This window comes from Schistocerca serialis, chromosome 2, assembly GCF_023864345.2.
Source record: "Schistocerca serialis cubense isolate TAMUIC-IGC-003099 chromosome 2, iqSchSeri2.2, whole genome shotgun sequence".
Taxonomy (NCBI): domain Eukaryota; kingdom Metazoa; phylum Arthropoda; class Insecta; order Orthoptera; family Acrididae; genus Schistocerca; species Schistocerca serialis.
This window is the reverse complement of record NC_064639.1, coordinates 552,619,274-552,644,921: the sequence shown is the minus strand read 5'-3', so window position 1 is coordinate 552,644,921 and position 25,648 is coordinate 552,619,274. Positions and strand designations below refer to the sequence as shown.

The window sequence follows — 25,648 nt, the reverse complement described above, 5'->3', positions numbered from 1 at the left end:
TCTAAGCCTGTTTGCCCTGACTGCTACATCTATAGAGTTCATTCCCAGTTTTTCTTTGATTTCCTCATTGTGGACACCCTCCTGCCATTGTTCCCATCTACTAGTACCTGCAATCATCCTAGCTACTTTCATATCCGTAACCTCAACCTTATTGATAAGGTAACCTGAATCCACCCAGCTTTTGCTCCCATACAACAAAGTTGGTCGAAAGATTGAACGGTGCACAGATAACTTAGTCTTGGTACTGACTTCCTTCTTGCAGAAGAGAGTAGATCGTAGCTGAGCGCTCACTGCATTAGCCTTGCTACACCTCGCTTCCAGTTCTTTCACTATGTTGCCATCCTGTGAGAATATGCATCCTAAGTACTTGAAACCGTCCACCTGTTCTAACTTTGTTCCTCCTATTTGGCACTCAATCCGTTTATATTTCTTTCCCACTGACATTACTTTCGTTTTGGAGATGCTAATCTTCATACCATAGTCCTTACATTTCTGATCTAGTTCTGAAATATTACTCTGCAAACTTTCAATCGAATCTGCCATCACAACTAAGTCATCCGATATGCAAGACTGCTTATTTTGTGTTCACATATCTTAATCTCACCCAGCCAGTCTATTTTTTTCAACAAATGATCCATAAATAATATGAACAACAGTGGAGACAGGTTGCAGCCTTGTCTTACCCCTGAAACTACTCTGAACCATGAACTCAGTTTACCGTCAACTCTAACTGCTGCCTGACTATCCATGTAAAGACCTTTAATTGCTTGCAAAAGTTTGCCTCCTATTCCATAATCTCGTAGAAGAGACAATAACTTCCTCCTAGGAACCCAGTCATATGCCTTTTCTAGATCTATAAAGCATAGATACAATTCCCTGTTCCACTCATAACACTTCTCCATTATTTGTCGTAAGCTAAAGATCTGGTCCTGACAACCTCTAAGAGGCCTAAACCCACACTGATTTTCATCCAATTGCTCCTCAACTAATACTCGCACTTTCCTTTCAACAATACCTGAGAAGATTTTACCCACAACGCTGATTAAAGAGATACCTCTGTAGTTGTTACAATCTTTTCTGTTTCCATGTTTAAAGATTGGTGTGATTACTGCTTTTGTCCAGTCTGATGGAACCTGTCCCGACTCCCAGGCCATTTCAATTATCCTGTGTAGCCATTTAAGACCTGACATTCCACTGTCTTGATGAGTTCCGACTTAATTTCATCCACCCCAGCTGCTTTATTGCACTGCAATCTATTGACCATTTTCTCCACTTCCTCAAACGTGATCCTATTTCCATCATCATTCCTATCCCATTCTACCTCGAAATCTGAAACATTACTGATCGTATTTTCACCTACATTGAGCAACTCTTAAAAATATTCCCTCCATCTGCCCAAGGCATTCACAGGATTCACCAGCAGTTTTCCTGACCTGTCCAAAATACTTGTCATTTCCTTCTTACCTCCCTTTCGAAGACTGCTAATTACACTCCAGAATGGTTTTCCAGCAGCTTGACCCAATGTCTCCAACCTGTTTCCAAAGTCTTCCCAAGATTTCTTCTTGGATGCTGCAATTATCTGTTTGGCTTTGTTTCTTTCTTCAACATAACTTTCTCTGTCTACCTGAGTTCTAATATGTAGCCATTTTTTATACGCCTTCTTTTTCCTTTTACAGGCTGCCTTGACTGTGTCATTCCACCAAGCTGTTTGCTTCCTCCTACTTTTACACATTACTGTTCCAAGACATTCTTTAGCCACTTCTAGTACTGTGTCCCTGTACCTTGTCCATTCCTTTTCCAATGACTGTAATTGACTACATTCAACTAACTGGTACCTTTCTGAGATCGCTGTTATGTACTTGTGCCTGATTTCCTTATCCTGAAGTTTCTCCACTCTTATCCTCCTACATATGGACCTGACCTCCTGCACTTTCGGCCTTGCAATCCCAATTTCACTGCAGATTAAATAATGATCAGTGTCATCAAAGAATCCCCTGAATACATGTGTGTCCCTCACAGCCTTCCTGAATTCCTGATTTTTTATTATATAGTCAATGACAGATCTGGTTCCCCTGCTTTCCCAAGTATACCGGTGAATGTTCTTATGTTTAAAAAAGGAGTTAGTGATTACTAAGCCCATACTGGCACAGAAATCCAAGAGTTGCTGCCCGTTCCTGTTGGCCTCCATATCCTCTCCAAATTTACCCATAACCTTTTCATACCCTTCTGTTCGATTTCCAATCCTGGCGTTCAAATCACCCATGAACAGAACACTGTCCTTGTCCTTTACTCTAACAACTACATCACTGAGTGCCTCATAAAAACTATCCATCTTATCTTGATCAGTCCCTTCACAATGCGAATATACTGACACAATCCTAATTTTCTTGCTAGACACTGTCAAATCTATCCACATCAGCCGTTCGTTTACATACCTTATTGCAACTACGCTGGGTTCCATTTCTTTCCTGATGTAAAGCCCTACACCCCATTGTGCTATTCCTGCTTTGACTCCTGACAAGTAGACCTTGTATTCTCCCACTTCTTCTTTCTCACCCCTTACCCGAATGTCACTAACAGCTAAAACGTCCAGCCCCATCTTACTTGCAGCCTCTGCCAGCTCTACCTTCTTCCAAGAGTAGCCCCTATTGATATTAATAGCTCCCCATCTCATTACCATTTGTTTGCCAAGTCGTATCTTAGGAGTCCCTGGTTTGTCAGTTAGAGGTGGGACTCCGTCACCTCCAAAGGTCCGAGGCATTTTGCTCTGATTGTTGCCAGCATCATATTTAAAGTACCAGGGAAGCAGGTTGCTAGTCTTACTTGCCCCGAGTCCCATTGGGTTTTACCCCTAACGGCTGAGGGACTAACCGGTGGATTTGGTAGTCTTTGCCGTATGAGCACAAAGGTGACCACGACTCAGAATATGTCCGAGATGCCCAGCCTTATTCCAAAGTAACTGGTACCCCGACTGTCGGGACCACTTACTTGGCCACTCATACGTTGCCCGTGGTTCATGAACTAGGACATGACTACAGGAACCCACACCATGAACCACAGAGTCATATAGTTTTAAACTATTATGAAAGAGGAAAAAAGGAGCTTGGGCTTCATGAGAACCAGAGCCAGAAAATTTACAAGGTAATATTCTGAACAATTAATGGAAAACATACCATGAGCTTATCAAAGAACAGAAAGTAAAATGGTCCTAAAATGCATTTTCGCCATTCTCATTTTGACTTCTTTTGACATCTGGAAAAATCTTGGTGAAATTGTGAACATGGAAAATGTTTTGTGCAGCAGGTTTCAACCCTTGAGAAACTTTACCAAGGCAACTGCAATCCATCTATGCTGGCCCATTCTTGTAGGTCAGCCATGAAAGGTAATGGATTATAAATGAAAAGTGGAGATAACAAATGAGGCAAATGTATTAGTTAAAATATATGTGTATGGAAAAGAAAGTTTTTGGTGGCTCAACAGCGCAGCAGTAACATGCTGGACTACAGATCAAAGTTCTCAGGTTCGATACCTGGTCAGATCTCTTCTTTTATGCGTCAATTATCACACATTTCACCCATGGAAATGGTTGTTACTGTGAAAACGAGTTGCACCGTGGTTCATAGTTCACGATAAATTCTAGGATGTGCTGGAAGTGGCTAAGTAAATCCACTCAAAACGCCAGAAAAAGCAATAACATACCTCCTCCAATAAGACTGTACCAATGTACCATGGTATTAAAACCAGCCTATGAGGATGATGACAGTTTTAACTGTTTAGTACATAACTACCATACTATCTTCAAAACAAAAACTTCCTCCAACATTTTGGGTCACATTCAAACGTCACAAGCAAATATGTGTAACCAAAGGGCAATTTAATTAAAAACACAAGAAACTCATTGAAAGTTGTAATTTAGTGATATTATAACAATGCTGTGCATTAAAACTGTGTACATAAAATTCAAGCAGTTATATGAAATGTAGTAACAACTTTAGATCTCACAGATCTTCTTCATTTTTCAATATAGTTGCCATATTCAGTCACAAATGAGTAATGCTCATTCCTCATGAACTTTCTGCTGATATCAGGCTATGACACACTCTTGTTTAGTTTGGTTGCCTCTTGCTCAATTAATTACATTGCTGTTACAAAATGGCTCCATCAAGGACTATTAAAGTCTCTTAATGAACCTTTCTGGACTTAAATCATAGGGGTGAGAACTGTAGGAACCATCTAAATATGTCAGGGGTGCACTACACATCACATCAGAGGTTGGTAGCCTTGTTTAAGCTTCAGTGACATTTCATCCAACACACAAAATGGTAGCTGTAGGAGACCCAGAAGAAATGGCCCCCACAGATGAAGTGTTTAATATCCCAGTAATTAACTGCTGAGGCATTCATGATAAATTCCAATCATCTTACACTTGTCCGCCCCCGGTAGCTGAGTGGTCAGTGCGACAGAATGTCAATCCTAAGGGCCCGGGTTCAACTCCCGGCTGGGTCGGAGGTTTTCTCCGCTCAGGGACTGGGTGTTGTGTTGTCCTAATCATCATAATTTCATCCCCATCGACGCACAACTCACCGAAGTGGCGTCAAATCTAAAGACTTGCACCCGGCGAATGGTCTACCCAACAGGAGGCCCTAGTCACACGACATCTTACACTTCACTATGTTTCGTACAACTCTTTCTAGTTATGAATTTTTATGATGGCTGGTAATGAGTATACTTCTTCTTATAAACTCTTTGTCACTGCTTGCAATGGTGCAACTGTAATTGCATCAATGTTGTATTTCACAAGCGTGTGCACCTGAATGCATCAGTGGAACTGAAAGGATTTAAAATCCAGAAGCTTTCATATTCTTGCTATAAATACACATCCAGCAGCAGCCACAAGCTCTGCAGACCATGTGTTGCTTCCACACATAGCTTCCCCCTTTCTCTTTTGTGCTCAGTTACTCCAGCTGTTTTCAATCCCCAGGGCTGCCAGGTCCTTCATCAGGTCATCCATCCAGCACTGCCTTTAGGTCCTGTGGGGCATATGGTGTTTGGTTTCACCTCAAATGTTTTCTTCAACTGTCTTTCTTCTGTCATATTGGCAACATGGCCTCTCTAGGTTCTTTTGCTCTTCAGCTTTGGTATTATTGTCAGTTGTTGCATCAAGAGGTAGATTTCCTGAGTCTTCCCCCTTCTTCATTCTCCTTTATCTGAGATCTGTCCCCCATATCTTCTTCATTACTCTTCTTTCAAATATTAATAGTTCTTCGTTTTCTCTTTCAGTCAGACTCCATGTTTCTGAACTGTAAAAGACCGCTGGGCATATCACTGTGTTATATATTCTCATCTTAGTCTTTGCTGATATTGATTCCGAGCTGAGTGTCTCCCTGAGGGAATACATGCATTTCATTTCCACTGCTATTTTTCCTTAATGTCCATTTCAATGCTTTTGTTGTTGGTAAACCAAGTCCCAAGTATCTGAAGTGCTGAACTCCCTTAACATTTCAAACAATTGCCTTAGGATGAAAATGTGATCTATTGTCAATCGATCTGGACAAAAGCCAGCTTATATTCCTTTACGTTGTTCTCTATGAATTGTTGTAATTATTTGATCTTCTGTTGCTACACATATAAATTAAAAATATTTCTAGCTATGTCTCTCCACATAAAACGAGAACACAGTCCTTTTCTCCAGTTATTGAGGGCATTAAGACAGAGCACTAGCTAAGTTAGATAGGACTGGGAAAAGAATCATCTGATATTCTGTGCAAGGAACCATACTGACATTTATGTGAACTGATTTAGGAAAAACACTGAAAAACTTTAATCAAGATGGCTGAATAGGGATTTAACACCCACTGTCCCTCAATATATATTGAGGCACCTTTAACCCATCACCACATCTGAGCATACACATACTGTTATGAAGAATTCATTAGAAACTAAAAATACTGCAAGTGGCCATCGTTTATGGAAAAACAACAAGTACAAACCTTCATTACTTATACATGGTTCAAAACAATGATTAGTGTGGAAATTCAGAGCACTAGGTGAACCATTCCACAAATCAATACCCTCAGCTTGGGCAGCTGTCAATGCTATACCCAGGGTTGAAACATCAGGTATAGCTGAACGATCTGCAAAAGATACCACTGCATCTATATAGAATATTTAACAAGAACTGAATATCTTTAATGTTCTTAACACTATTACACATCATAAAATCAACATTACTGCAAGACAATAACCCTGGATTAATACAAGATGAACGAGTTCCTTGTAACATACAGGCACATAGGAAACAAAGTACAATCTGTTGGCACAGTCATTTAAATTCAGTTCATGATTTGGTACCAAAAGTAGCCTCCATCATACACTGTAAAGTGGCTTGCAGGGCAGAGCTGTAGATGTAGTAACTGAGTCTGTACATTTTTGTAGAATATAGACACGATTCCAGTGCAGTGTGTCATAACTGTTTTGCTGATACGAATAAATAAAAATAAATGAACAGAAAGAAGTGATTGTAACACACAGTGTTTTGCAACTTCAATACCAGATTTTTATCAATTCACATTCTAGGTTAAAGACACACATATATAAAGTGCATTTAAAAGTAAATTAAATGCTACTGGACAAAGCCCTTTCTCAAATGTAGAAAAACACAGGCACACATTTATATATGCATTACACACACATGGCCACTGCCATTTGCTTTCCATTAACAATCACTTTTCAGACACTGTCAGAGCTTTATTTGGCATGTACAGTGATATACCAGTTTGTACTAATTGTATCTCTCCCACAGGAAAACATAAATGCATACATTGATGAAAACATTAAAGATAAAAAAGAATCAGTTTTCTGTTACAAAAACAAGTTTATGGTTACATACACTAACAGTGTTACAATGAGCCATTACAATTTGAAACATTCTATTGAATAACAAGACAGCAGCCAAGTACAGTATTTCTTGGTTGTATTTTTGTTCTTATTAGTCTGTTTTTGCATTTTGAATACTGTTCATATTATATTGTGTGTATGCCTCTTCATTGAATTTATAATTGTTGTTTTATAGGTACCTCTTTTGTCTGGGTGTTGAAATCAACCCTTGTGATAAGCTATGTACATTCACACATATTTTTATAAATACCTTTTGTTGTGAATAGCCACGCTAGTGCCTTTTTCCCTGTTACGTGATGGACAATTTGGAATCTCTACATTAGGTTTCAGAAATATCTTGAGCTATTTTAAATTGCTATTATGTGTGACATCTGACAAATTTTCATTTACATTTGCCTGACTTCTAGAACAACCCTGCATCTGACTTCACTTAATTGTGGTAGTAACTAATTTACTGCATTAGAAGGGGCTGCATCCTTTTTATAGCAAAATAAATGTAATTTCATAATATTGCTTTAATGTTTCATATTTAAACTTTTTTTCTTCACTGCTATAGACATTATCTGATCAAGAGTGGAAACAGTGTGAGGTGTTCTAGGAGAGCAAGTAGCAGGATGTATTGTGGAAGCAGTAGTAAATGGTTTGATAGGGGGGAATGTGGCAGGAAGGACCTTCATGTTATCGTTGAGGTCCTCTCCTGGAACTGCAAAATATGCAGCAGGAATAAATTAATAGATGAGCAGGAAGGAAGATCTGTGCCCTTCAGCCACAGTTGGATGAAGCTAGGAGAGAGCTGGGAAGGATGAGGGAAGGTAGTGGTGAGAGGAGGGTGGTGGAGGAGAGAACTGACAGACGGTAGGATGGCTAGTATGCAGTTCTGTTGTGTCTATCAGCAACAGGTTTCAGCTACCAGAGTTGAGGGAGAGGAGCCTCAAGATGTGCAGCAGACTCTACCCATGATGACAAAGGTTAAATTCCTAACCTTTGTAATCACGGATAGAGTCTGCCACACATGTCCTACTTCTTCACCATCTTGACGTCTGCACCCGGTCAGCTCGACAGAATGTCAATCCTAAGGACCCGGGTTCGATTCCTGGCTGGGTTGGAGATTTTCTCCACTTGGGGACCGGGTGTTGTGTTGTCCTAATCATTACCATTTCATCCCCATTCATGTTCAAGTCGCTGAAGTGGCGTCAGATCAAAAGACTTGCACCCGACGAATGGTCCACCTGACGGGAGGCCCTAGGCATACAACATTTACATTTTTTTTACCATCTTGAGGCTCCTCCCCCTAAACTCTAGCAGCTGAAACATTGTGACAAAGCAAGCTGGGATATTTTTTACTTCCTCTCTTGTTTTGCCATCTGACTCCTTAAATTCCTTTTTTTTTCCAATTTTAATTAATTACCATTAAGATACATATATGTAATCTGCATTTTCATAAAAGGGAAAGATAGGCCCTCAGTTTTAAAGAATATAACAACAGATCTAATTTTGTGCTTTTAATTTTATGTAATTGATTTTCTAATTTATGTTGAAAAGAATATAACAAAAGACCTAATTTTGTGCTTAGTTTTATGTAAGTAATTGATTTTTTAATTTATGTTGACTATTCCTAGTTAATACTTTCATTATAGGGCAAGATCAGTAATTGTTTCATAACTTAAATTCGTCTGTACTAATTATAAACATTTGGGAGATGGAACAATAGCATTCTTTAAATATTTATTTGGTTCTTTGAAAAAACGTTAGCATAGACAGCCCTTAATTAATTCCAAAGTAATTAACAGGTTTGTCAAAAGTACCGGTAACTGTTTGCGTAACTATATATGTTCATTTCATGATTTATACAAATAATTTGGCCTAACTCTTCTAGAAGAAAAAACTGTTAAAAAGACGGAATCTTTTGAGGTATTAAGTTAATTTAATGAGTTAAGTTTTAATTGTAATTTCTGTAAATTTAACTTCAAACAATGTGTAGTTTTGGCATCTACTATTGTGAGGATATATAAGGGCCCAAATTTTGGCCATAAGACAGTCCATCCATGGCCAAGTTTTGGACGAGAAACCTGTGTTGGTTAGAGCAACAGTGCTTCAACTGTGAAATAATGGTTCAAAATTAGACCGTGTGTTAAAACAATTACAGTGTCTGCTTCATATGTACTTTTCTATTCTTCAAGAACTGTGAGCTTTGTGGCTAGGTTTTTACTGCTCGTAGATGTTCAACAGTAAACTATGGTGACAGTGTGTGGATGTTTGCCAGAAAACTATTAATGAGGCTTATTGAAAGTTAAACAGTAGTGCATTGGCCATATTAAATGTGTCTGTGGGGGGTCGTGAAAAGTGAAAGTAAATGACTGTGAAACTCAAATGTGCACCTATCGAATACATCAGTAACAGCAGACAGTAATGCACTTCCACCCCCTATTTTTTCAGCCAGTACATCGACACCGAGGACAACAAATGAAGAAACAAAGAAGGAGAGCACCGCCACAACCTAACACTAATGTTAGCAACAAGGAAGTACTGCCGCCATCTGCCATGTAACAGTAATGCCTCAATTACAGGGGAAGTTTGAGCATGAGTATCAGGTCACCAGCAAGTGCTGGACTGGATCAGGTGATTGAGGATTTTGGGCCTTTACATTAGGCTTTCAGAGAAGATGATTAGGTGGTTTCAGTGAGTGGGGCAAGGAACACCTTGGATAGGAACAGGGAACACAGCATGGGTAGTATTCTGAATAAGGCAGTTTCACTAACTGGTCGCACCAATTTGAGCATAGTAGAGGTGTTCCATTGATTCGATTGGTCTTGTCTTGGCACTGTTGTAAGGCACGAGGCACACATTGAACTGGTGCCAGTGGAACTGTTGGGAGATAAGGCTTTTGTCAATTCAAAAGGGTTGGAAAATAAAGATTGGTGCAGATGATAAGAATGGGACCCCACATGGTCAAACAACCATTGTCATGGGTATGAGAACTAGGCCTCTTTTTAGGACAAAACCATAACAACAGGCTCCCCTCTCTTAAAAGTATATCAACCAGCTTAGAGACCTCTGCACCATGAATGTGGATAAATAGAATTACCACACAGAGTGTACAGGCACCATGGAAATTTGCTCAGAATTATCTGTTATTCATTCAAATGTTCAGAGCATTAAAAATAAAGTACAGTAGCTTCAAGTTGAATTACAGTCTTTGATCAACATGGTAGTATGCATTACAGTGTACTGGTGTAGAAATAATAGTTGCAGCATATAGTGCTATCTTTGTGTGGATGTGCAGGTCGCTACTGTAAGTCTACTTTAAATGGTGAAGGACTGTGTATCTTTATCAGGGATAATAAAACAACAGAAATTCCAGTTTGGAATATCATCATTATTATGAAAAGGATAGATTGCTACTTACCGTAAAGATGACACATTAAGTTGCAGGCGGACACAATGAAAAGACTGTTACATATAAGATTATGGTTCAAATCTGTCTTCAGAAAAGGATAATGCACACCCACTCACACAAGCAAGTACACTTCACACACACATGACCACTATCTCCAGCCACTCTGGCCAGACTGCAACAGAAACACATTCAACAGGTGCAACAATTCAAAGCAGGTCATGAACAGGGAGGGATATCAGGGTATGGAGGGGGAAGAGGAATTAGCAATGCCTAGCAGAGCATGCAGGGACTAGAGGTGCAGGATAGAGCTCACACATGCAGCATCAAATGCCAATGGGGGAAGGGAAAGAGGGGGAAGAAACAGGAGTGGAACAGAGAGGCGTAGAGAAGGGAAAGGACTGGTGGATGCACAGCAAGAAAGTAGCACACAATGACGGTGAGGGTAGGTGAATTGTGGGGGAGAGGGGGGGAGGGTGGAAACAGTTGGGTGGAGGAGGTTGGGACAGTAGGTTATTGTTAGGTTGACAGGATGATTTTGAGAGCAGAGAATGTGTTGCAAGCGTAACTCCTGTCTGTATAGTTCAGAAAGGCTGGTGGTGGAGGGGAGGATCCAGATTGACTGCACTGTCAAGCAGCCTTTAAAATCAGGCATGATATGTTCTGTTGCATGTTGTGACACAGCGTGGTCCACTTTGCTCTTCACCACAGTTTGGCAGAGGCCATTCATCCTAATGGATAGATGGATGGTAGTCGTACCAATATAAAAAGCTGAACACTGATTACAATATAGCTGGTATATAATATGGCTGCTTTCACAAAAGGCCCAGCCTCTGATAGGGCAGGATAAGCCAGTGACAGGACTGGAATAGGAAGTGCTCAGTGGATGGATTGGGCAGGTTTTGCACCAGGTCTTCCACAGGAGTATGAGCCCTCTGGCAAGGGATTGAAATTGGGAGTGGCATAAGTACAGATTAGAATACTGTGAAGGTTGGATGGGCAATGGAGCACCACTTTAAGAGGGGTGTAAGGATGTCCCTAATTTCAGGGCATCAGACGCCAGGCCACCTGCAAAAGCAGCCATATTAGATACAAGCTCCGCTGAAATTATTGTTCAGCATTTTATATTGGTATGACTACCTACCAGCTGTCCACCAGGATGACCAGCTACCACCAAACTGTGTCCAGAAGTCAAGTGGACCACCCTGTAGCACAACATGCACCTGTACATAACATGCTTTATTTTAATGTATGCTTCACAACGTGGTCAACCTGGGTTGTCCCCTCCAACACCTGCTTTTCTGAACTGCACAGATGGGAGTTATATTTACAAGACATTATCTGCTCCCAAAATCATCCTGGCCTCAACATATGATAGCCTATTGTCCCCACACCTTCCATCCAACTGTTTCCACCCTGCCCTTCCTGTAATCTCCTCACAATTCACCTCCCCTCACCCTCACTGTGTGCTGTTCTCTGCTGGTGGATCCACAGGTCTTTTCTCCTTCCCACTCCTCATTTATTTTTCTTGTCTCCAAAAACTGTGGGTATCATCCATGTACTGCCACCTCTTGTTTCAGCGTGCTCTGTCAAGCAGTAATAACCTCCTCCCCCCCCCCCCCCCCTCCTGCTTCAGACTATTGCCCTTGTTCAATGCTTTTCTGTTGCAGTCTGGCCAGAGTGGCTGGAAGTAGTGGTCATGTGTGTGTGATGTGTACTTGCTTGTGTGAAAGTGTATGCCTTCCTCTTTTTTGAAGAGGGCTTTAACTGAAAGCTTATATGAAGCAGTCTATTCATTGTGCCTTTCTGCTCTGTATGCAACTCAATGAGTCCCTTGTATGATGAGTACAAATAATATTTTTGATATATCAGGAATAATGCTCATATTGAAGTTAGATAAGATCTGACCACAGTGTAGGTAAAAATTTTGAATTGGCAGCCACTGAAATAACAGAGCTAGATGTCTATAAGAAGTTAATCATCTGTGTATTTATTGCTCACCTAGTAGTGGTAGAGACATTTTCTTCAGCAATTAGCTGAAGTCAAGGAAAGATTCTCAGCCACTAGAACTAACATAATAATATGTGGACACACAGGTGTTCAAGGTAAAACTAGTAATAACTTCTTAAACATTTTGAGCACTTGTGGTGGGAAACAAATGCTAAACACTGCTAAGAGGGTTTCAAAACATTCAGCTTCAATTGTAGACCATGTACTTATGGATACTGACAGGGAAAATTGTAAAGTATTTGTCAGAGATCTCGACATTTTGGATCATCACTATCAGATAATAAAGCTAACAACAGGCTTTGTGAAACCTGCAGAACTGCAGTCCTACAAAAGGATTTCCTCAGATCATATGATACATAATTTTTATAGGACACTGCCAAATTAAACCTGGGTTGAACTGTATATGGAAAGTAACGTAGATGCTAAGTTACCTAAATTCCACACATTTCTTAAATTAATTTTTGAGAAGACATTTCCAAAATTAGTTATTTCTGCTACAGTAGCTATGGAAAATAGATGAGTAACTGTGGGCATTAGAAAGTTCTCACAGACACTTAGATTTCTCAGTTCTTTGCAAAAGTGCTGCACTAATTCACAGTTTCTAGAGCACTAGCACATGAATAAAAAATATATAATGCAGAAAACTAAATGAAGGTGGTGTGGGATAGTATAAAACAAGAAACTGGAAAAGACTGACTCAATAATAACAACATACAAATGAAAGATGAGGACAGAATAATTGAAAGTCCATAATAATTAGCAAAATTTTGTGAATTATTACACTGATAACCCAAAACATTATGACCACTGCCCAATGTGACATTGGATGGTTCCTGGTGACATTGTGGAACGTGATGTGATGACAAACGTATGTAAACAGAGCAGACATAGATAGGGAATCACCCTAGTGAAGGTATGGGCTGCAAATGGGGAAATCCATTGAGATAAGTGACTTTGACAAAGGGTGGATTATTATTACACAGAGGCTGTAAATGAGTATCTCAAAAACAGTGAATCTGGCCAAATGTTCATGTGCTACTTTCACGAGCATCTATGAAAAGAGGTAGAAGGACAGTGAAACTACCACTAGGCACTAAATGGTTGGACATCCATGCCTCTACACTCAATGTGTGTTTCAAAGGCTTGTCTGCACTGTAAAGTAGGATAGATGGTGATCCGGCATCTCTGCTGAAAGAGCACTATGCTGGTGCATGCTCGACTGTTTCAGATCACACCATTCATCATACACTGTTGAACATGGAGCTCTGCAGCAGACCACCCCTCCATGTTTCACATGTTGACCCAATCAAATCGTCAATTACAACTGCAGTGGGCACAGGATAATCGGGATTTGACTGTCAATCGGCTCTTTGGATGAATCACATTTTTGCTACACTAGATCGATGGTTGTCTCCATAAATGCCATCATCAAAGCACGCCATGGACACAGGCTGGTGGGAGCAGTATTAGGTATGGGAGACATACACCAACACTTGCATAGAACCTGCGGTGGTAATCGAAGACAGACTGACAGCTGCGAACCACTTGCATCCCTCCATTCTTGACATCTTCCCTGGATGTGATGTCATATTTTAGCTGTCTGTGGTCTGAAGGAAAGCATAGATAGCAAATAAGCTCTATTAACAAATATAATGAATTAGTCTTTCAGTTATGTGTTTTCCTGGCATACGTAAAGTATGCACAAGAGATGCCCTCACTAGAGAAAGGTAATGCAGAAAGCAATGAAGCCTACAGATCAGTTTCAGTGCTGTTTTCATTCTCAAAAATAATTTATGCAATCATGAAAGAGAGACTGACAGGTTACATGAGTTAAGTACAACTTCTTTAACAAAGCACAGTTTGATTTCAGAAGTGGAAGAAGTACAATATTGGCCATTGTGAAGTTCACAAAAGTTGTACTTGAAGCTCTTGAAAGGAATGATTGTGTTACAGGCATTTTTGTAGACTTCTTCAAGGCTTTCAGCACTTACTACTACTGAGGAAGCTAGAAGCGCTAGATATAACAGGAACAACAAATGAGTGGTGCCAGTCTTACTTGGAAAACAGGGTGCAAAAGTTGGAGATCATTCACACACCTGCTGGTGATAAATTTTTAGTAGAACAATTGTCAGGCAAGAAATATATAAACAGGATAGCGTATTAGGTCCGATTCTGTTCTTAACATAAAATATAAGACATGGAGGATATAATATAAAATGTTAAGACATGGAGAAAAAAGTCCTCTTCACTGATGACAGCAATATCATAGTCACTGATAAAACATCAGAGCTCCTGTTAGAGACAAATGAGACCCTCAAGGATATTTACAGTTGGGCAGCATGTAATAAATTAACATTGAACATACAGAAAATAAACAGTACATACTTGAACATAAAGAGGGGAATCATCTCTGTCACTTTAAATATAAACGATACATCTATAGATTCTTTAGCAAACACAATGTTTGCTGGGATGAACTGTGATTGTCAGCTAATGCAGAATGAACATACAAAGATTACTGGCAAAAAGAATGTCATCAGCATGTTATTCTCTTAGGGTGTTAGCATCAGCTTGTACCAGCCAATGTCTTGAGGTGACATACTACGCCTACATACTCTCAGTTCTTACCTTTTGAGTTCTTTTCTGGGGATCAAAGACACAAAACATGGACACAGTTGTTAAACTGCAGGAAAGGGTCATAAGAAGCAGTAGTTGGGCTCAGTGTAAGGAGCATTTTGGCATCCTTAGTGCACTAAGCAAGTACATCTATCAATCTGTGGTGCATTGCAGTAATACTTTTATACATAATCACAGAACATGATACTGTATGAAGTTATGTTTACCCAGAAAAGCAAATAAAAAACTCATAACAGTGTTTTATATCAGCTGATACAGTTGTATAATAAATTTCCAAAGAAAATGAAAAAGATTACTCAAACACCTCTGCTTAAAAAGGCAGCTGAAACATTCTTGAAAAGTAATGTACACTACAAAATTAAAGATTAGAGGACTAAGAGTAGCAGATAGCAATGAAAGGGGATAACTACAGCACCTGGCCACATTTCAATCCTTGATTATGGTTTACTGCATTCATAAGGACTATTAAAAGAGGAAAAGACCCAGAATATGTTGTTCAGTCTATAAAAACTACAAAAATAGAAAAACAAAAGGCAAAGTTTTTAGGTATCGTACTTGACAACCGTCTAACATGGAACTCTCACGTTCATCACATAGTGGTTAGGTTGTCAGGAGTTATTTCTTGAACAGACTGATGTGTTGTCTGACATTTGAGTATGTAAGGACAGTGTACTTAGCCTTTTTTCAATCTGTTTTATGGTATGAGTTAATACTCTGGGAAAACAGCAGAAAAATAAATGAAATTATGGTGATTCAGAAGAAAGCAATCAGACTTCATTAAATACAGAGTTCATTAAATATAGAATTTTAACAGTTATTAATTTATATATTCTTGACAGTGTTAACTACATACTTGCTGAACTACCTAATTTAAGTGTAACAAATCAAAGGCATGACTACTATACAAGAAACTGTACTTCTCTGCTGTTGCCACAAAATAGATTAGCTAAAACTAACAATAGTCATAAGTATATGGCAATTAAAATATATAACAAATTGTCTAAAAATAAGTCAATCAAGCCTGACAAATTATTTAAAGAAAATGTACATAACTTCTTGTTAACTAATCCATTCTATTCATTAGAAGAATTTTTAGAAATGCCCAATATCAACTTAAATATGAAAAAATTTATTTTGTAAAATTAATAGGTTAAGTGAACTGATGAAGTCTATTGCATGTAATAATGCTGAATGACCAATAAAGAATCTGAATCTGAATCTGAAATAATATGTCAAGCACACAGTTGCATATGGAACCTGGAGTTGGTGCAAGGGGCTCAGCAGATCTTCACAGTCCAAGAGTTATCAGCAGGTGTTCTCAGTGTATGCAGCAATTAAGAACAAAACTATATTTTATTTGCAGGTTAGCTGGAACAAATTGTGTGTAAAACAAGGAACATTATACAATAAGGACTTATCCAGTGCAACTGTTAAGACACTGATCTCATATATAGGATGATGGAGTTTCTCTGTTCAACCATTCCGAATTCAGTTTTCTGTGGTTTTCCTGGATTGCTAAGGCAAATGCCAGGATGAGTCTGGTTGACCACCTATCCTATCCACATAGGCTACCTCTCCAGCCTCATAAAGCACGTTCTGTATTCTGTGTGTTGTATATCTTGGCCTAATGATTTGCATTGTATTTTCTAGACAAATCCTACATCATTGTGAGATGATCTTTGGATGAATAAAGATGAATAATAAACAAACTAAAAACAGCATTTATCTGCTGATAAATGCTTCAGTTATCAACAGATAAATGCTTCAGTTATTATTATTTAAGTTATTTAAATTAGTTAACTTAAGAAAAGATGGTAGTCTGTGGTAAAAAATGGTTCCTATTGTATGTGGACTGCAGTGTACAGCCCTTTTACTACTTATAATTCTGTGAAAGTTTTCCCTTTCCTGTTTTTTGTAATTACGAACATTGCTATTCATTACATTATGTTCAGTAATTATGTAGGGTGTTCAGTAAGTAATGCAACACATTTTTGTTCTGAAAGTAGGTTTATTCAGGATTCCAATACACCATATTATTCCATTATCACCCTCAACCACATGCTGCTTACTGTGTAGTGCATCCTTCATTGGGCCAAACAGATGGAAGTCAGAAGGTACGAGATCTAGGCTGTAGGGTGGGTAAGGGAGAACAGTCCAATGAAGTTATGTGAGCATCTCTGTGGTGTGCAGACTTGTGTAAGGCCTTGTGTTGTCATGGAGAAAGAGAAGTTCATTTGCATTTTTTTGGCAATGAACACACTGAACCCATTTCTTTGGTTACCTGAGGGTAGTACAGCACACTTTATAGTTAATCATTCCATCTTGAGGGAAGGCATGAAACAGAATAACCTCTTCAGAGTCCCAGAAGACCACCACTATGACTCTATCAGCTGTGGGGGCAGCTTTGAACTTTTTCTTTGGAGGAAAGACAGTGTGGTGCCACTCCATGAATTGTCGTTTTGTTTCCAGTTCAAAGTGAACCCATTTTTAATCATCTGTGATGATATTTGACAAAAAATTGTATGGTCAGCCTTTAACATGCAGGAAATTCTGCACTAATAGTCCTATGTCACTATTTATGACATTCTGTTATGTGGTGAGGAACCAGTGTGCACACACCTTTGAATACCCCAGCTGGTGGACAAGTGTGTCAGCACTACCAATGAAGGCATCCAGTTGAACAGTGAGGTATTTGATTGTGATCCACTGATCACCTCGAATGAGCATGTTCACACATTCCAACTTTGCAGGAGTCACAGCTGTGTGTGGCTGGTTGGCATGCAAGAGATCGGACAGGTTTGCGCAGCCTTGTTGCAAGGATGACAAACATCTTTCCCAATGATTCACCACACTTTTGTTCACTGTCAGGTCTCTGTAGATATTCTGCAACTGCTTCTGAATATCTGCAATGACCTGGTTTTCCGTCAAAAGGAACTCAGTGACAGCTCTCTGCTTGGAGCACACCCCTGTTACAGACACTATTTTGAAGGCTACTTATATCGCCACCAGCTATCAGAATTTCATGAAACTATAGGGGCTGAAGCAGGAATATTCCATGACATCCCACAATGAATTTTGCATTTTTTCAACGGGTCAAGAAAAAAAATGTTGTATTACTTACTGAACATCTCTCGTAGTTACACAAATATGACTACCTGCAGGATGTACATAGAAATACGGTAAGGATTTAAAATTTTTACATCTGAGGAACGGTTCTGTGAGACAGCTTAATCTACATTTAAATGTATGACTCATTAGATGAGTGAAAAGTTAAAAATATTAAGTTTCATGTAATATTTTGTGTAATGTGATATCTTGTATAGACACCTTTTATTAACTTGACACATTCCACATCATTACAAAGTGTTGTATTCATGATCTATGGAACAAGTACTAATCTAATCTAATCTAATATGTCTGTCTACACTCAACATCTTCTCTATGTGGTGATATTGTGATGTTCTGTGTTAATGATCTACTCCCTCACGTGAAAGTTCAGTCAGAGTTATCTTCAAATGACAACTTAGTTCTTGCAGAGGGTAACACAAGGAAAACATCCATGCGGTGCTATGTTTAGCTTAAATAATCTAACACAATGGTTCCATTTCAAATCTTAGTGATACAGACACTGAAGTTTAAAGATAATTGTGCCATTACAACTCATAATAATGAAAAGAGTTACAGAAAGTAAATATCTAAAGTTCTTAATGAATGAACATGAGCAATATCTGAATAAATTACACAGCATAATATCCAAATATTAAAGGAAAGGAAAGAGGATGGTTCAGTGGGAATATCATGTAAATAGCATTGTTGCAACATACATACTGGAATTTTGCACACCACACTAAATTCACTAAAATTTTCCTCTAATAATGGCATTAAAATGTCTTCGTCTGCTATATTTAATGACTTAACCATTTTGTATGTCATAGTTAATTAGTCTACCCGATAAACTTCTTTCACGAACATTTACATCCAAAGGGTCTTATATGAGTAGAATGAAGATAATTAAAAACAAAAACAAAATGAATTAGTGTAAGACAAAAACATAGCAACTTATGAACAGTTGAAGCTAAGTCAAGGTAAACTTATCAGCCAGTCTTTCTTTAACCCAGCTGAAACCACATCATCAACCTGATGCTGACAAACTTATTGACATCATAAAGTTTGTCCATGACTTCCTGTACCCTCAGGTTTCCATATTCCTTTTCTTGTAGGCAGAATCAAACTAATTCCATCTGCTTGAACACTTGACAGTTTCAGAAAACACAAATATTTCCATTCATATTTATTCATCTAAAAAAAGTTTATGCCTCCAGAACTGCTCAGCTACAAAACAAATACAAGTAGTATTTTAGTTTCCTGGCTACCATATTCATATACTACCAAAGCAATGAGTTGTCTGCATTAGTATAGACCTATTAGTTCTTGCATCAAAGCAAAAAGTGATCTGTGGAGGAGGGATTTTCTTTTGGGAGGGTGGGGAAAGGGGGGGGGGGGGGGGGGGGAGGAGAAAGAAAGAGAATTTGAAAGTAGTCTGCTTATACTTTCCATGTCACTAAACTATGCAAATTGTTGCTACAGGAAACTATGAATAAAACTGTTTTATGCTTAAATATGACCATAGTGCAATCTCCAAAACTGTTTTCATCACCTAGAATTATGCACTGCAGGGAGCTCGGAAGAAGACTAAGTCTCATTCACTTCACTGCCACAGATTAATGAAGAGGCATGTGCAGAGCTGTCACCTTCCGACATAAGTACATTATGGTACATAGGTTTTCAGCCTTGAACAGTGTCCTTATAGTGTGATAAATTCAGCCAAGACAGATCAATTCAGTGGCAGGAGATAAGCAGTCTGCTACAAATGAGTTCTTGGCCCCAACATAAAATGTCACGGGCAAGGTCTAATACAAAGGGGGCAACTCGTATGCTGCAGATTAGGTCTGGTCTGCAGTACACCACTCATTCACTGACATAACATTGATCAATTCTGATGAAACTTGTCACACTGTAAGGACACAATTCAAACACCAACAATCTAGCACTAACACACAACAGACAGTTCCTTAGCAGTCTCATTTTTCTGTGATGACGTAGTATACTTGTTCCTGAATTCCATCTTAATGAGTAGTGACATATTTTTGTATCGCTTGTGATGCTGCAATGTTGCAGGATGGCTCACTGTTGGAAGCAGGAGTTGCCTCATATTAACATAACTTATTTATAACCACAACACAAAGCTACTATGACCATAAAATTCTGATAAAAATTCAGAACATGTTATTGAATTATTTATCCAAAGATGCCCTCAATAATAGTTGATCAATCATACTGCATTTTGTACTGCATAGAAATTGTTTGGGTTTCATCATTAAAATAATAAACTTACTTAAAGTTATCTACATACCAACAGGAATTCCACATATGTCTGCCTGAAGCTGCAGGAGTAGATCATTTTGTGCCATTGTTCCATTAGCCTTCAAAGTTATTAAAGTAAGTCCTGTATCCTTCCTCACGGCTTCTAATATATCTCTCACTTGGTAACATACAGCTTCCAAGCATGCTCGAACTATGTGCTGCTTTGTTGTAAACTCTGTTAGCCCACAAAGAATTCTGTTGGCAATAAATTACTGTTTTGTACAAATATATAATTTGTGTATATTATTCTGATGGGAGTATTTTTGGCTGCATAACAGAAAACACTGTAAACTGACCATTTGAGACTGAAAATGATTCAGAATACTCACAGACACATATAGAAACCAAGGATCAATGAACTACAAAAAAGTTAATAATGGCAATACACAACACAGTGTGTAGCTTTATATGGTCTGTCTCTCAAATAGGTAATGTCCATCTGTCATAGTAAGTGGACCGTAGAGTATGGGATTATTGAGGTGCGAAATGTAGCCAGTGCCAAAAATACTCTCTTATTCTTCACACCAATATATGTCAATTCCTTGTCATTTCTCATGCCTACATTTCTGACCCAGTCAGGATAAAATCTCTTCTGTTTCCACTAGAGTTAGCCTTTTTAATTTGTGACCAGTAGTTTGTGAAATATTGTCAAATATGTCTGGAATGTGTGACTTTGTATGACTGCCTAGGCATTTTTCTATCACACCCATCAAGGATGTACACAACTCAGGCAAAAAGATGTGTGGTCCTACTACCATCTGTAACAAATTAAGTCAAGACTATCCTACTTGCTCTTATACTACTCCTGACATCAATAAATTTTTTTTTCTTCATTGGAGACCCTTTTGCTAATAGCATGTATACGATAATTACAGAAAATAACTAATTTCTTATTCATGTTCTTTCTCATTAAAATTTATTATTCACTGAATAGTTTTCAGACGACTGATTGTAATAGTACATTTGATGTTTATGGAAATATTTTCTCCAAAGAAATATTAAAATTTACTATTTATACAAACATCATCATGGAGGTGAAATTTTTCAATGAGCAAATAGTTGTTTATTTCTAAATTAGCACAGATCATTTGTTTTTTTTCCTTTTTTCTCTTTTCTATGAATATTTAACTTTTTTCAAAAACTTTGTGTTTCAAAAGTTGTTTGCATTTCAAAATTTTCATTTTAGGGTAAGTTCAAATCTTAAATTGTGATCACTTCTAAATTTCAGTACCACAGTTTCATAGCCCTCTTTCTTGATTCCAAAAACGGCAACTTTCACTGAAGTAGGTTATTACTTTATTAATTACTCAATTTTCCAAAACTCTTTGGCAAGCTTTTGGAATCCCTGTGTACACAGAAATCATCCTTATGAAATAGTATCTTCTATTATGACCATTTTATAGTTATACAGCTGTTAGTGAATGAAACTTATGTCACTACCCATTGTGTCTTTATTTCTTTTAATTTTCCTGAATTTTATGTCAACATTCTAAACATAAATTGCGATTTTTCATATTACACACACCTATAACTGGATGTAATGTACAGAAACTTATGCAACCAACATTAAGGAGTTAAAATATGAATGTCTTTGTAAAGTAGTCAGCATCTAGCAACCAGTAGTCTATGTCAGGATGTGGCACTGGAATCATGCATAAAATATTGTTCATTAACTTGGTGTATGGAAAGTTACTGTGTGAATACATGCTTCTGCATCACATATTTCTAGTCAGTCAGTCTACTTGGCCTATCAGAGTTATGAGAATTAAAATATTAGTCTGTCACAAGTGAACTATGTGGGATGAGGCTGGTTAGCATAATTTGCTACTGTTTTTCAAATATCTAGACTGCTGCTTGCATCAGTGTTGATCATCAGACAAATAACACTGTGTGTAAATAAAGAGGAAGAGATGAAACATTAATTGCTACAATGTGATGTACTTTATTTAACATATATTCATCAAATTCATCATTAGCTGGAGGATAATTGACCATGGAAGACTATGAGATTACTGAAGGCATCTTCCGGGTGAGTTCACTTATAGAATCTCTGAAAGAGAAATAAATAACAGATGGTTTTACTTCTAATGTTACATCCGAAATGTAACACTAACACACATATCACATCATATCACATCATACCTCATTTATAACCAGTTGCAAATAAACTACAATGTTACCATCAGTTGAAAGCTTTAGCAAGGTCATAAAAGATACCACTGGATACCTTCTGAGACTTAATTCATGTAGAGTTTCATCTGTTAGGCTAAATATAGCTCTCTCTGTGGAGAACCCCTTACAAAAGCCAAATTTGGTAGATGTCAGTAAGTCATTTTGTGTCATATGACCATAAATCGTATTATACACTACTCTCTCAAACACTTTCGGAACACTGACAGCAAAGGGATGGGCTGATAATTGGACAGAACATTTCTCACCCCACTGTTGTGTATGGTCATCACTATTGCATGTTTCAGTCTATCTGGAGATATCCCAGTTTTCACTGACTGGTTACATAAACAGGATAATATGTGCCTGATTAAGTCTGCACATGATTTTAAAATCATTTTTGATACTCTGTCATATCCAGAAGATTCTGAGCTTTTAAGTAATGTTATGATTTTTTTCACTTTCTTTAGGAGTTGTGCTTTTGAAATGAAGTGCTATATCTGGAGTGATTTACATATGATTTGGTAGCTCTATGGCTTCTATGGGAGACTGTATACTACGGTTCCCTGTTCTTTCAGCTACAGTGAGAAAAAAGTTGCTGAAATCTGAGGCTACTACTTTCTGGTTATTCTTGTCTGAACCACCACCAGTGGATTGCAGAGTCCCTGTTTGTTAAGCAGGGCAAATGCATTATGCAGAAAAAATTAATAAGTTGAACAATAAAGTAAAAACCATATGGAACATCATAAAAAGTGAAACAAATAGGAATAAGTTTGGCCTTCCTGATTACACATGTCAGAATTTTTTGTAATGTAGTTTCACTGCTAGGTTTGTACTAGCCCTTTGTTCTATATACAGATCTCTCTTTTTAGCACATGATGTTTTGATGATAGCTGTTATCTACTCTTTCCTTCCACAACAGGTTGATTTCATTTTAATCCGTCCTTGGGGGAAGCAGGCCTCAAAATGTTTGAGAAATAAGTCCAAGACAATATTTTAATTTCTCATGGTGTAAATTGTTTCTAAATACAAGCTAGTAGATACCACATTTATACATTTATTATTCTAACATGTTTAACCTTCGTGTGACCATTTATTGTTTTTCTACTAGTGATTAGACTGATAATTTATTATGGCTTGTGTTTTTATGTCATTTAATTTGTGGGGTGCGGGAACAGATTTCTGATCAAGGTCTAGCTGTGCCCATATACTCTTGTTGGGAATGAGACCATCGGGAGTAGGGTGAAAGTTGACAACAATCGTTCCAATTGTTTGACTGTTGCTATTTTAAAGAAAACTATTTTTAAAATCACCAAATATTACAATCTGACTGTTATTCCCATAAAGTTTTGTAAGAACTAATTCTAGCTGTGAGACTGCAATTATTATGATGAACTGAACTTCCAGTGCTAATCTCAGAGAACAGCTTCAAAAATGTTGTTCAGTGCAGTACTAAGCCACATCTATCGTTTGCCATCTAAGAGTATTGTGAATATATCTTACCACCCTACCCAGCCTAGACTTTGCCAAAAAGCCCTCAATCTGATTGAGATATATTCACTGAAATCAACCCCTTGCAACTTTTGAATCCATATTCATACTGTATACTTGGCTTTTTTTCATAATATTTATTAGTATCAAGAAATAATAATTAATCTATACACTTTCTATTAACCACAAAAAAGTGAGTCACAGTCCTTGTTAGTTTCCCAGATAACAGGCAGTTACAATTAAGAATAAATAAACAAAATAAAAAAATACTTGCTATGTTTATCTCCTTTCATTCATCTTCTCTATATGTTGAAACGGTCTCAACATACCTTTCTCAATACTTGACATTACGTCTTCATTCATTCCAAGCACTCCCTAAAATTAATTTAACACACAGTACTTAACATGCTAAGTCTTAGTTATATGTAAACACTGAATAAAACCTGATATCATACTTAAAATGTGTTATTTATTGATAAAATGAAATCATGGCAGTGAGTGACAAATGCTAATGTGAACAATGGCTTGGGAAGTTTGGGTAAGGCAGTTTTCTATGTTGTTTTGTTTAATATTAGACATGATTCCAGGTTCTCATCAATAAGATGACTTCTCAATTTAATCTTGATCAGGTTCATGTTCAAAAACGATTGTTCACATGAATACGAAGACCCAAATAAGGAAAGAACAGAAAATGCTAGTTTTTTCAGCCCACTATATGAGTCAGGAATGCTATAACAGATGTTAAAAATCAACACATCTTCTCTCACCAGGTCATTCAAAGGAGATCACTTCTACTACAATCTAAGTTCACATTTACTTGTCTCCAATTTTTCTTTATCATCACAGAGATTTGCCAAGTTTCAGTCCCATAATTCTTTGTTTTTTAAATTCAGCTATTGCATTTTAATATCACTAATGTTGATATTATGGGAGGAAAAATTAATTTTAGTACTGTAGCATTAAGAGCCTCTTTTCTATAAATAAAAACCATTGTTGCTTTGCTGTTTCTGAATTCCTGAAACCTGATTAGAAAACCTTCCCCCACATTTAAAAATGATGCTTTTAAATAACTAATGTCCATATCTGAAATATTTTCTTGGCAACATTTCAACAGTTTCGGAAAGAGAAGCAAAGTTTCTCTTTCAAAATCTTGTTCAAAAAGAAAAAGAATTTTTGAAATGTAAAAACTTCTTTCAACAGTAGAAAAATTCTTTCCTGCCCCCTGTACTTGATGATTAAGATAATTTACATGAAACAACACATCCACTATAAAATAAAATTTTTGGATCCACTGATCATTCATTAGGTCTGGGTAGTAAAAACCCTTCTCAATTAGAAATACAGGAAGCAAAACTTTTCAGAATGTTTCCTCTTGGTAACCAATGTATTCTCCAATTCAATTAAAAGTTCTTTAAATTGACATTGATTAAGAGTTGGTTGGTTGGGTTGTTTTGGGGAAGGAGACCAGACAGCGAAGTCATCGGTCTCATCGGAATAGAGAAGGACGGGGAAGGAAGTCGGCCATGCCCTTTGAAGGGAACCATCCCGGCATTTGCCAGGAGCGATGTAGGGAAATCACGGAAAACCTAAATCAGGATGGCCGGATGCGGGATTGAACCGTCGTCC

The 25,648-nt window shown here is 37.8% G+C and overlaps 1 protein-coding gene across 1 annotated transcript in view; it reads right to left on the bottom strand.

Annotated features, from left to right (window-relative positions):
• The window catches only part of LOC126456202 (glycerol kinase-like), a 213,854-nt gene that overhangs the window by 35,276 nt on the left and 152,930 nt on the right, over window positions 1-25,648 (bottom strand). Inside the window, exons 9-10 of the mRNA XM_050091956.1 lie at window positions 20,352-20,557; window positions 5,991-6,134 (exon numbers count right to left, since the gene is read on the bottom strand). Coding sequence (XP_049947913.1) covers window positions 5,991-6,134; window positions 20,352-20,557 — 350 coding nt within the window. The remainder of the gene's footprint in view (window positions 1-5,990; window positions 6,135-20,351; window positions 20,558-25,648) is intronic.